The 12,959-nt window shown below is 46.8% G+C and overlaps 1 protein-coding gene across 2 annotated transcripts in view; it reads left to right on the top strand.

Annotated features, from left to right (window-relative positions):
- TEX11 (testis expressed 11) overlaps positions 1-12,959 on the top strand; it is a 148,016-nt gene that overhangs the window by 45,203 nt on the left and 89,854 nt on the right. For both annotated transcript variants that reach the window (XM_084638556.1, XM_084638557.1), the window contains exons 11-12: positions 3,122-3,203; positions 12,620-12,698. In XM_084638556.1, the coding sequence (XP_084494682.1) occupies positions 3,122-3,203; positions 12,620-12,698 (161 nt within the window). The remainder of the gene's footprint in view (positions 1-3,121; positions 3,204-12,619; positions 12,699-12,959) is intronic.

Here is a 12,959-nt window from a genome sequence, read left to right as displayed (position 1 = left end):
CTTCCCCTACGATGATCTTCTGGTCTGGGAAAAACATCCCGGCTTGCAGCTTCCTGAACAGGCCAGTGTTCCGAAAGATGTGTGAGTCATGCACCTTTCCGGGCCAGCCTGTGTTAATGTCAGTGAAATGCCCACAGTGATCCACAAGCGCCTGGAGAACCATAGAGAAATACCCCTTCCGATTAATGTACTCAGAGGCTAGGTGGGCTGGTGCCGGAATTGGAATATGTGTGCCATCTATCGCCCCTCTGCAGTTAGGGAAACCCGTTTGTGCAAAGCCAGCCACAGTGTCATGCACGTTACCCAGAGTGACAGTTCTTCTGAGCAGGACGCGATTAATGGCCCTGCACATTGGGACAGGACCCAGGATGCCCTGCGCCCCCCGTTCCCACAAGCTACAGTGCCAGAATGGGAAGAGGTGCTCTGTGGGATAGCTGCCCATAATGCACTGCTCCCAGTGCCGCTGCAAGTGCTGCAAATGTGGCCACACCAGTGCACTTGCAGCTGTCAGTGTGGACAGACTGCAGCACTTTCCCTGCTGCCCTCTCTGAAGGCTGGTTTAACTCAAAGCGCTCTACGTCTGCAAGTGTAGCCATGCCCTCACACTATTGTCTAACCACTATATCATCCTTCCTCTCCTGAGAAGTACATGGAAGGTGTCGAAGACTAGGAGGGAAAGTTTGTACTAGATTCTGAAATGCACAGCAATCCAGCGAGGACTGGAGGGAACTGTTTCCACTTTTCCCATGTGTTATAATATTAAGGGAACTTATAATTCTTTTTGCTTTGTTATAAAAATCACACAGATAAACGCTGCAAATAGACATCATCACAAAATGTGCTCGGTTTAGTTTTATTGCATATACTTCACAGAATTTTGCACAATGTTGTATGAGTTAAACCACAAAAGTGGCTAAACAACAAAGTAAATGAAACAGTGAGAGGCAAAAAGGCATCCTTTAAAAAATGGAAGTTAAATTCTAGTGAGGAAAATAGAAAGGAGCATAAACACTGGCAAATGAAGTGTAAAAATACAATTAGGAAGGCCAAAAAAGAATTTGAGGGCCTTTTTTTCTGGACTCCAGGTTTCAGGCAGTTTGTTCAAGTGTCAAAGGTTTGAAGGTTCACCCGATCATGGCATGAAACAGTTTAAGTCTTCTGGCTCACATGGCCTCTTGCACCTATGTGGTTCAATAGACCAGACTGTGACTCAGAACTCTGCAGGTCTGGCTGGCATCAGTTTACTTGCCAAGCCGCCCTCAATTGGACTTTGTGGTAAGAATGTCCTCTCATGTCATCACCTACCTAGGTTGGTGGACAGATCCAGACAATGTATGTGTAGGCATTCCATTTGCCCATTCACAACCAATTCTAACCCTAACCCTAACCCTAGTGCATTCCATTTGCCCATTCACAACCAATTCTAACCCTAACCCTAACCCTAGTGACAGATGCTTCAGCCCTGGGATGGGGAGCCCATCTTGGATGTCAGAAGGGACTTGGCATTTTACGCAGATAGAACCAGACATGTTTGGAAATTTTCCCAGCTGTTCATAGCAGTGACTGACAGATTAAGAGGGCAGTCATTGACCCAGAGAATTTCTTCCTGGATTGTATCTTGTATACAAATGTTATGATTTGACTAATATTGCTCTGCCTGTCAGTCACAGCTCATTTAACAAGATCAAAATCAACCTTGGTAGTCTTTCTGGAACAAGTTCTAATTGCAGACATTTGTAAACCAAAAACAACCTGGTCCTCAGTCTACACGTTTGCCTCCCACTATGCTGTGGCTCAAGATGGCAGAGATAATGCTAGAGTGGGTTGAGTTGTTCTCCAACCTTTATTGAAATAGACTCTGATTCCACCTCCTATTCTCTGTCTTGTGAGTCACTAAGAGTGGAATGCACATGTGCAATCAATCAAATAAGAAAAAATGGTTACTAACCTGTTCTGTGTTAGTTCTTTGAGATTTGTTGCATATATCCATTCTATGACATGCCTTCCTATGCTTCTCCATCGGAGTTACGGTAAGAAGGAAGAGAAAGAGGCTAGCGAGAACTCTGCTTTTCATACGTGCATGCAGTGGTGCGCACCAGTGGGGGAGCCCTAGCTGCCCAATGGGCACTGCTGAGGGAAAAAGTTTCCAGTGACAATGTGGTGGACGTGCAGACACCAAGAGTGGAATGGACACGTGAAACATGTCTTGAAGAACAATTACACAATAGGTTAGTTACGTTTTTCTCAGGTGCACTTTCTGTTGATAATCAAGTGTGGGAAAGAGGTCATGGCATGCAAACCCATAAGCATTTGAAGTATTAGTCTATTCAGGTTTTTATTTTCCTGCCACCACAGTAGTTTCTAAGCACTGAAGTGCACAGTCTCCTAAACTGCCTGGAATCCTACCTGTTATTAATTCTACATTAATCCAGTCAATTCAAGCCCTTGTAGGGGAGGAATGAATTCTGCCAGAATGTAAACATTCAGAACACTCTCAGCCTTTGTTCTGAAATGTCTATAGATGGATCCAGCAAGATCAGGTTACTGCATTTCACTCTTGAGACCTACTCAGAACCTCTTGGCAACATAAAAATTAAGAAAGAAAAATGAAAATTTAGACACTGAGTGTGTCAGAAATTTGCATCTCCTCCCAGAAGGAAAGATTGCCAGTTACGTAGCCATTGCTTGGGACATTTAAAACTAGATTGGAGAATACTGTGGAGACTATGGGCACGTCTTCACTGGCAACGTGCAGCGCTTTAACGTGGCTTATGGAGTCTCAGCACAACGACTACAGAAAGTCTAAGAAAACCACCTCCAGGAGGGGTGCAGCTCCCAGCGCTGGTGCACTGTCTACACTGGCACTTCACAGCGCTGAAACTTGCAGCGCTCGGGGGGGCTGAGTTCACACCCCTGAGCGAGAAAGTTGCAGCGCTGTAAAGTGCCAGTGTAGACAAGCCCTGTGTTGTTGGGGGAAAAGCCTGTCCTGGCTAGAATTTCCTGACATTCTTTCATGTTTGTGAATGTGCTGGACTCTTGATAGGATTCAGCTGAAATTGTTTCCTGAGTTTCAAAAAATAATCTGGCTGTTCATATAATGTCATTGTTTTTCAATATGCAGGAGAATATGCATCCAGCTGGGTTTTTCTTGAAAATTAAAATCCTTCTGAAAAGTGGAGCATCTGATGAAGACGTCAGGACAGGTATCACAGCTCCTTATGTAATGTGGTTCAGAATAATGTCATTGTATTCCAGGCCCAAGAAGTAAGAATGAATGATGTGGGAGAGAGTTGAAATTAATCTCTTATCTGTTGTAGAAGGGGACTTATTTGCTGAATGTCACAGCCTGGTTTTGGGATGTATGTGGTGTGGAAATCTGTCTAAAATTATTATAGCAATCTTTGGGAATACAAATGCTATTGAGGGCCTGGTGTAACTTTGAGTAAAAGGAAAAAGTTTCTTTTGCTGCTGAGTGAGTTACATTCATTTGCTGGGAGAGGACTTGTTAGTACTAAGGTAGTGAAAAGACAGCTGTGTAAAAATGTTGGTGGCTTTAGACTTTGGGCTGTATTCACTCAGGGTGAAATTAAATTCTGTGCAGAAGGCCAGCACAGTTACTCCTCTGCTTGTGGGGTAAGATACTACTTCACATGAGTAAGGATACAGAGTCTGGCTGAGTACAAGTAGAGTGGTCAAGATAGCGATTGGCCATGTGTTGATAAAATAAAGTTCTCCTTCGAGTAGTGTCCCTATGAGTACTCCACTGTAGCTGTGTCCCTGTGCTGCTGATTGGGTGAACTTCGGTAGCAGTGTCTGTTGGGCTCACACAGGTGGTACCTCTCCTCATGCTGTGCCGGGAGGCTAGTCAGTGCGCTTGGGCTAACTGTCCTCAGTTCTTTCTCTACCGCCCCAGCTAGAGATGGAGCCATTAACTGTCCATTAGCACGTTTCAGAGTAACAGCCCTGTTAGTCTGTATTCACAAAAAGAAAAGGAGTACTTGTGGCACCTTAGAGACTAACCAATTTATTTGAGCATGAGCTTTCGTGAGCTACAGCTCACTTTATCGGATGCATACCGTGGAAACTGCAGCAGACATTATATACACACAGAGATCATGAAACAATACCTCCTCCCACCCCACTGTCCTGCTGGTAATAGCTTATCTAAAGTGATCATCAAGTTGGGCCATTTCCAGCACAAATCCAGGTTTTCTCACCCTCCACCTCCCCCCCCCAAACTCACTCTCCTGCTGGTAATAGCCCATCCAAAGTGACAACTCTCTTCACAATGTGCATGATAATCAAGGTGGGCCATTTCCTGCACAAATCCAGGTTCTCTCATCCCCTCACCCCCCTCCAAAAACCACACACACAAACTCACTATCCTGCTGGTAATAGCTCATCCAAAGTGACCACTCTCCCTACAATGTGCATGATAATCAAGGTGGGCCATTTCCAGCACAAATCCAGTTTTTCTCACCCCTCCCCCCCCACATACACACACAACCTCACTCTCCTGCTGGTAATAGCTCATCCAAAGTGACCACTCTCCCTACAATGTGCATGGTAATCAAGGTGGGCCATGTCCAGCACAAATCCAGGCTTTCTCACCCCCCCCTCTTTTCTTTTCCGGACACACACACACACACACACAAACTCACTCTCCTGCTGGCGATAGCTCATCCAAACTGACCACTCTCCAAGTTTAAATCCAAGATTAACCAGAACGTCTGGAGGGGGTGGGGGGGTGGTAGGAAAAAACAAGGGGAAATAGGCTACCTTGCATAATGACTTAGCCACTCCCAGTCTCTATTTAAGCCTAAATTAATAGTATCCAATTTGCAAATGAATTCCAATTCAGCAGTTTCTCGCTGGAGTCCGGATTTGAAGTTTTTTTGTTTTAAGATAGTGACCTTCATGTCTGTGATTGCGTGACCAGAGAGATTGAAGTGTTCTCCGACTGGTTTATGAATGTTATAATTCTTGACATCTGATTTGTGTCCATTTATTCTTTTACGTAGAGACTGTCCAGTTTGACCAATGTAAATGGCAGAGGGGCATTGCTGGCACATGATGGTATATATCACATTGGTGGATGTGCAGGTGAACGAGCCTCTGATAGTGTGGCTGATGTTATTAGGCCCTGTGATGGTGTCCCCTGAATAGATATGTGGGCACAGTTGGCAACGGTCTTTGTTGCAAGGATAAGTTCCTGGGTTAGTGGTTCTGTTGTGTGGTATGTGGTTGTTGGTGAGTATTTGCTTCAGGTTGCGGGGCTGTCTGTAGGCAAGGACTGGCCTGTCTCCCAAGATTTGTGAGAGTGTTGGGTCATCCTTTAGGATAGGTTGTAGATCCTTAATAATGCGTTGGAGGGGTTTTAGTTGGGGGCTGAAGGTGACGGCTAGTGGCGTTGTTATTTTCTTTGTTAGGCTTGTCCTGTAGTAGGTGACTTCTGGGAACTCTTCTGGCTCTATCAATCTGTTCCTTAACTCTTCTTTCAGTTGTTAATTTTTAGCTTCTAAAAGTTCTTTAGCCTTCCCTTATCTTTATTTTGGCCCTGCCAGAAGAAAAGAAGAAAAAAGAAAAGAAAAAGGACTTTGTTTTTCCAGCGTCCCTGGTGGGAATGGGGGACCCCGCTGGACAAGGTTATGCTTGGCTCTCGGGGCTTCAAGAAGTGTTATACTTGAGCAAGGTTTCAGAGTAACAGCCGTGTTAGTCTGTATTTGCAAAAAGAAAAGGAGTAGTTGTGGCACCTTAGAGACTAACCAACCTACTTGAGCTAAGCTTTTGTGAGGTGTCCGATGAGGTGAGCGTGGCTCACGAAAGCTTGTGCTCAAGAAGGTTGGTTAGTCTCTAAGGTGCCACAAGTCCTCCTTTTCTTTTTGCGAATACTCGAGCAAGGCAATCCCAGTCACGGACAAGCACTCTCAATACATTCGCTGCCTTGGCGGGGGCCACATTCAGCAAAAGTGTTCCCTCTGCCAACAACTTCGACTGAAATCCCGCAAAGACCAAGAGCTTCACCAGAAGATCATCTTCATGGAGGAGGATCTCCGACCACAGCCCCAAGTCAGGCGTGAGTCTTCCTCCCAGCCTTCGACTTCAAAGCATAGTGGGTCGAGAAAGTGGTCTGGGAACTCCTCTCAAAAGCTAAAAAAGAGAGTGAGAAGTCTCCTCAGCGAGCCATGGGATAACTGAAACTGATCACCATCTTGCTCAGTATCCTTGGCACTGCAGGCACTGAGGTCATCAGGCACCCATACCTCATGGCGACCATTGGCACCCAGAGCCGCTGATAGGCCCACGTAAACTTTGGTCATGGGCACCGAATCTCTGGTATGGAAGGATAAGGGAAAATGCCCTAAACTGCTCCCAGAATGTGAACCGTCATTGGTACCACCGGTGGCACTGACCCAGCTGGCACCAGACAGATCGGCATGGGCAAGGTCTCCATCCCCTCTGGCACTGCCACCGATTCTGGGATGCTTGGTGCCAACAGAACTCCAGCAGACCGGGGACCTGGTTATATTGGAAGTTCAGAACTCGCCGCCCCTCGGTACTGAGATGATGGCACTGAGCCATGGTCACTCAAGAGGTATTTCCCTACAATCCTGGTACGCACCACCATGGTCAAGCAAAGGATCTGACAGTGAATCAGATGGACTTCTGAGTACTCCTCCGAGGCTCCATATGGGACCCAATACCAACAGAGTCCAGGAATGTACCACCAGATGGCACTGCTGACATCCTGGTATGGTCACCCATGGTCACCTCCACCACGCCCTATGCCACCACAGTGGCCCTACAGGGACCACTGGACAGCTCATCACCAGCCTTCCTCCAGGACACCACGTGTCATCAGAGAACCTCACAGACAGGCTCCCTCAGCTATAGAATCGTGAGCCTCAGTATCCTTAGAGGTTGTGGAGCTGGAGATGGATGCTGAGGAGGAGATCGCACCCAATGCCATATCCTCCTCTTCACTAGATAAGGCGGTCATGCCATCACAACCCCCCATAGCAGATGATTTTCACCTATTCCAGGAGCTGGCAAAGAGAGTAACCTCCTCCTTCATATACCATTGGAGGAGGTTAAGGATACGCACCACCAACTTATTGATATCCTCCACGTCTCATCCACCTCCAAAGTCATCCTCCCAATTATGAGGCCATCCTAGACCCTGCTAAGGCTCTGTGGGAACTCCAGGCCTCGATGGTCCTGACTTGCAAGCAAGTGGACAAAAAATACTGTGTCCTCACAAAGGAATCAGAGTTCCTATTTGCCCACCCACCCTTAGATGCTGTGAATTCTCGTGGTTGTCAGCACCACTTTAGAATGATACCCTATGACAGAGGTTGGTCACATCTTGATCTCTTTGGTAGTAAAATGTACTCCTCAGCCACCTTTCGGTTCCGAATTGCAAACTACCAGGCACTTCTGGCAAATAATGATTACACAAATTACAGGACTTTATTGATAAAAGTGCCAGAGAGCTCCTAGGATTCCTTCAAGGCTATCATCCAGGAAGGCCAACTGGTGGCAAAAACAACTCAACAGTCGACTCTCAACGCTGCCGACATGGCTGCCAGGACTGTCTCCACTCCGGTGGTGATGAGGTGCGTGTCATGGCTTCACCTCTTGGGTTTCCTGAAGGAGGTGCAGACAATGGTGGAAGACCTCCCCTTTGAAGGGATGAAACTCTTTGCCAAGAAGACCGATGCCTCCTTCCACTCCCTGAAGGGTTCCAGGGCCACTCTCAGATCACTGGGAATTTATACACTGGGGCAAAAGAGACGATTCAGCTCACAATACCAACACAGACAGTATTCAGCAGTGTTCCCAGTGCAGCAGCATTCTGAGCCTTAGAGGAAGAAGAGGAGATTCTCGAAGTGGAAGCCCTCAGGCTCCCAGTCCTTGATCTAACTGCCTGCCCTTAAACTCCACTTTTGACGGGGAGGTTGGGGTGCCATGAGACCACTCCTCACCACTGTTCCCTCTAAGCTGTGCACGTGCGCACACAGATCCTAAACCCCGTGCACACAGTGAAACACCACATGCACAAAAATTTGCACAGAAGAAATTTTTTACGCACGTGGCCTGTCAAAAATTAGAGGGAATGTTGCCCTCACTATCACCTGTGACCACACACCTATTTGGCCACTGTTTGGCAGCATTCCACAGAGCCTGGGAGTGCATAACATTGGACAGATGAGTCCTAAAGATTGTCAGATCTGGATATTCCATCCATTTCACCTCCTATCACCTCCACAACACTCTTCCCTGTCCCGCTTCAGGGACCCTTCCCACGGGAGTCTACCATGGCAGGAGATAGACTGCCTCCTGCAGTTAGGAGCCATAGAACCAGTACCTCAACATCTACGAGGCTAGGGGTTCTCCATTCTGTACTTCTTCAGCCTCCCTTACTTTTGGGTATTGAGACCCATCCTGGACCTAAGAACTCTCAATAAGTTTGTCAAAACTCAGATATTCAAGATGGTCACACCATTAACGATCATTCTGTCACTGGAACAGGGAGCCTGGTTTTCGGCCCTCAACTCACAAGATGCCTATTTTTACATCTCAGTACTACTGGCTCACAGACGTTCCCTCAGGTTCACTCTGGGAAACAACCATTACCAATACAGAGTCCTTCCCTTCCGACTTTCATTGCCCCCGAGAGTATTTTCCAAAGTTCTCCGTAGTGGTCACCCATTTAAGATCTCAAGGGATGATGATCTACCCTTACCTAGAGGATTGTCTCCTCAGTGTCTGGTTGCTTCAGAAGGCTCGTCGAGCCACTGAAGAGACAATAACCTTGTTCATGGAACTGGGAGTACAGATCAACTCGCAGAAGTCAACCCTTATGCCAGTGGAATGCCTGGAATTTAGAGGGGCCGACCTAGATGCACTACAAGCCAAAGCCTTCCTACCTCAGGACAGATTTCACTCCCTGGTATCTCTTATAGACACGACTCAATACAGCCCTCAAGTGCCAGCCAGAATCTTCCTCCAGCTTCTGGGGCATATGCGCTGCCAGCATGGCGGTTATTCCTCATGCCAGACTTCACATGTGATGCCTACAGCTGTGGTTCAGCTTGGTTTACAGACTGAACAGGCACAGTCTGGCCAAACTCTGTCACTACCCACCAGGGTCAAAAACTCCCTGGACTGGTGAAAAGACCCAACCAATGTATGCAAAGGGATCCTCTCCCTACAGGGGCCACCTTTGTCACTCCTTACCATGGACGCATCCCTCCTAGGATAAGGCGCACATTTAAACAGTCTCACAGCACAAGGCAGATGGTCGCTGGCAGAGATCTCCCTTCATATCAATCTCCTCGAACTTAGAACCGTCAGGAATGCCTGCACCAATTTCCTCCTGCTGATAGCAGGCTCACATATAAAGGTCCTGACGGACAACATAGCCTGCATGTATTACATCAACCTCCAAGGAGGAGCCCGATCACCCTCTCTATTCGCAGAGGCGATGAAACTATGGAATTGGGGCATCTCTCACAGTTTCACCTGGGCCACGGCTTACCTCCCAGGCATGATAGCATACAAAGTCAGTTGCACATTCCTGCATGACCACGAGTGGGAGATGCACCCATCAATACTTCAGGGCTTGTTCACACGGCGGGGAACACTGTCCACGGATCTGTTCGCCACTTACCAGAACAAGAAGTGTCCCTGATACTGTTCCAGGGTGGTGATTGGACAACGATCTCTAGGCAATGCTCTCCTCCTTCCATGGGACAAAGACCTTCTTTACACCTTCCCTCTGTTTCCTCTTCTGCTGAAGGTCCTGCTCAAGATAAAGAGGATGGGCCTCACGTGATTCTGATCACCCCTACCTGGATGAGACAGACCTGGTACCCTTACCAAATGCAGCTTGTGATGTGCCCGCCGATCTCCCTTCTGACCATCCTACACCTCCTCATACAGGACAAGGGACACACCATGCATCCCAACTTGGGGATCCTCTGACTCAAAGCATGGCTTCTATGTGGTTCCAACTCCTAGAAAGCTCATGCTCAAAGGAAGCACAAGAGCTCCTACTACACAGTAGAAAGTTCTCCACACAATGCACTTACCTGCAGAAGTGGTCCAGGTTCCAGATTTGGTGCATGTCCCAGCAACTCTGTCTAGAGTTGGCAACTCTTCCACATATTCTGAAATATGCCCTGACCCTTAAAAAATCAGGACTATCCCTGAACTCTCTCAAAGTCCACCTCGCTGATTACAGTATTTCACCATTCCATAGAGGGGTACTCGGTAATTTTGCAACTAACCATAAAAAGGTTCCTGAAAGGAATAACAAACATCTTCCCTCAGCCTAGACTTCCCTTCCCCTCTTGGGATCTAAATCTAGTATAAAAGGGCTGACTAGGCCCCCATTTGAACCCATGGCCACCTGTTCGCTAACTCATCTGTCCATGAAAATGGTCTTTCTAGTCGCAATTACCTTGGCTAGAAGAATAGGGGAGATAGCAGCTTTAATGACACATCCTCTGTACATGGTATTCTTCCTGGAGGAGGTCACGCTTAGGCCACATCTGAAGTTGCTCCCTAAAGTGACCTCCTGTTTCCACATGAACCAGTCTATTCACCTTCCCACCTTCTGCTCCAAGCCTCACTGGGAAAATAGGGAGGCCATACTACATACCGTGGACATTAGGAGAGCCCTTGCATTCTACCTCGATAGAACAAAAGCCTTCAGGTAATCCCCTAGATTGTTTCTCTCTATGGCAGACAGGTCAGCGATATCAGCCCAATAACTTTCTAAGTGGGTCTCAAATTGTGTTACAGAGTGCAGATTCATTACATGACCCCTCTGGACTCGATCCATACACACTCCACAAGATCAGTCTCTTCATCTGTTCCTTCTTAAAGCATGTTTCCATCTTGGAGATCTGGAGAGTGGCGACTTGGGCTTTGGTCTGTACCTTCACAGAACGTTATGCGATCACTGAGGACTCTGCCTCTGATGCCATATTTGGCTCCACTGTTCTTTCTTCTGTGACCAATCCGACTCCGAAGTCTCAGCCCTCCACGGGAACACCCGTAGGGACACAACTCGAAGAAGTTACTCACCGTGTTCAGTAACGATGGTTCTTCAAGATGTTCTCCACTACCTTCCCTCCTCCCATCTACTTTGGAGTTCTCACTATGACTCTGCAGTAGAGAAGGAACTGAGGATGGTTAGCTCGCGTGCACTGGCTAGCCTCATGGCACAGCACAAGGAGAGACAGTGCGTGTGTGGGCTCAACAGACACTGCTATTGATGTTCTCCAATCAGCAGCTCAGGGATGCAGACACACCTGCAGTGGAACACCCATAGGGACACATATATTGAAGAACCATTGTTACCACACAGGGTGAATAACTTCTTGTGTTAACACAGGTTTGTTTGTTTCATATAGGATATATAAACTATTCTTACTTGCTCTTCAGACTTGTCAACACAGTATAAGTCAACTGGTTTCTCTGTTGGTATCACAGCAGAAGAGTGTCTTCAGGAGGGATTTGAATTCAGAGAACTTGGTGGCTCAGGAAGAACTTTCTGTTCATAGATGGTGAGCTGTTCAGGGCAGGCACCGTGCTGTCTTCTCTGGAAAGCACCAAGTACACAGTGGGCACTTCCAGAAATAAATTTTGGTCTCTAGGTAACTGGTTTGAATTCTGTCAGATTGAAACTCACCTTCAGATGGCTGTTGAGGAATTTCAGTCCAGTTTCTAGGGACAGGTGTCCAAAACCCACCATCATGCTAACTTGCTCTTTTGTTGCAGTCTTAACTGAGAGTCCACGGAGACTGAACTCCCCACAGTCATTGAAATGGTCCCTCCAGGCCAGGTGGGAGGCTTATTGTGAAGGGACAGCTTGAGGAGGAAGCTTGTATTGTTGTTGTCCTTTCTGTTTGTGTTCTTATGAGAGACAGATGACTTGAGTCTCCAGAGCTGTCAACTTGGCACCTTTCACTAGCCTCAAATTCATTTTGAAAACATGAAAAGAAAATGAAAAAAAGAAGAACATGTTTAACTGTTGCCTAGTTTTAGAACTATGATTTTTTTCCTAAGAAGACAAAAGACTTGACAGTGAGTGTGAAGGTATATACTTTATGGGACAGGCTGAGGCAGCCTGGAGTGTAATCAAGGAGGTCCTGCCTTGCACTAAGACTGGGCTATTTAAACAGGAACAGGAAGTTAAGCAGAGAAGAGGAGAGTAGAAGCTAGGCAGGCTGCAGCGGCTGGTGTTTTTTTAATCTAAGACTCTAGGAGACTGGTTAAGATAGACTCAAATACTTTGTTTTGTGGACTTAAGTATGGGAGCTCTGATCTGCGGTCATTAGATGAGGACCTTATGAACGGTTTATTGTAATTGTTGACCTGAAACCTTATGAAAAGGAGACATGCTTTTTTGTTCATGTATGCTGGCTTCTCCTTGCTCCAGGCTGTTAAAACAAACCTAATGCTGTCCCAATTGGGGGAAATTAAAGTGGAGCATACCCACAACACCATACCAGGCTGCAAGGGGGAGCATAGGGACAGCCCACATCTTTACAGTGAGCAGATACATTTCCTCAGTGACTCAGTAATCCCCACTGTTTCTTCTCTCTAGCTGCTGCTGAACTTCTGCATCATGAAGTGTCACTAGATTTCTGTTTGAACACTGCTAAGCTGCTTCTGGAACATGAGAGGTACAGAACTTCAGCATCCACTACTTGAGGGAGAACATACATTGCCTGGGCTTCCCAGTATTCTTACAAAGTGATACCCAACAACAGGAGAGCTAAGTTGTAGAAATAGTGTGTCAGGGGCATGATACAGTGTGAGTTGGGATGGAAGAGAGAGTTGCTACACCTTATCCTACATTAGCATAAGTAGGTCCCTAGGGTGACTAGATAGCAAGTGTGAAAAATCGGGACAGGGTGTGGGGGGTAATAGGTGCCTATATATGA

Source organism: Lepidochelys olivacea, assembly GCF_965140295.1.
Source record: "Lepidochelys olivacea isolate rLepOli2 genome assembly, chromosome: 9".
NCBI classification, from domain to species: domain Eukaryota; kingdom Metazoa; phylum Chordata; order Testudines; family Cheloniidae; genus Lepidochelys; species Lepidochelys olivacea.
The sequence above is the reverse complement of the archived record's forward strand: the minus strand, read 5'-3'. Positions and strand labels throughout refer to the sequence as shown.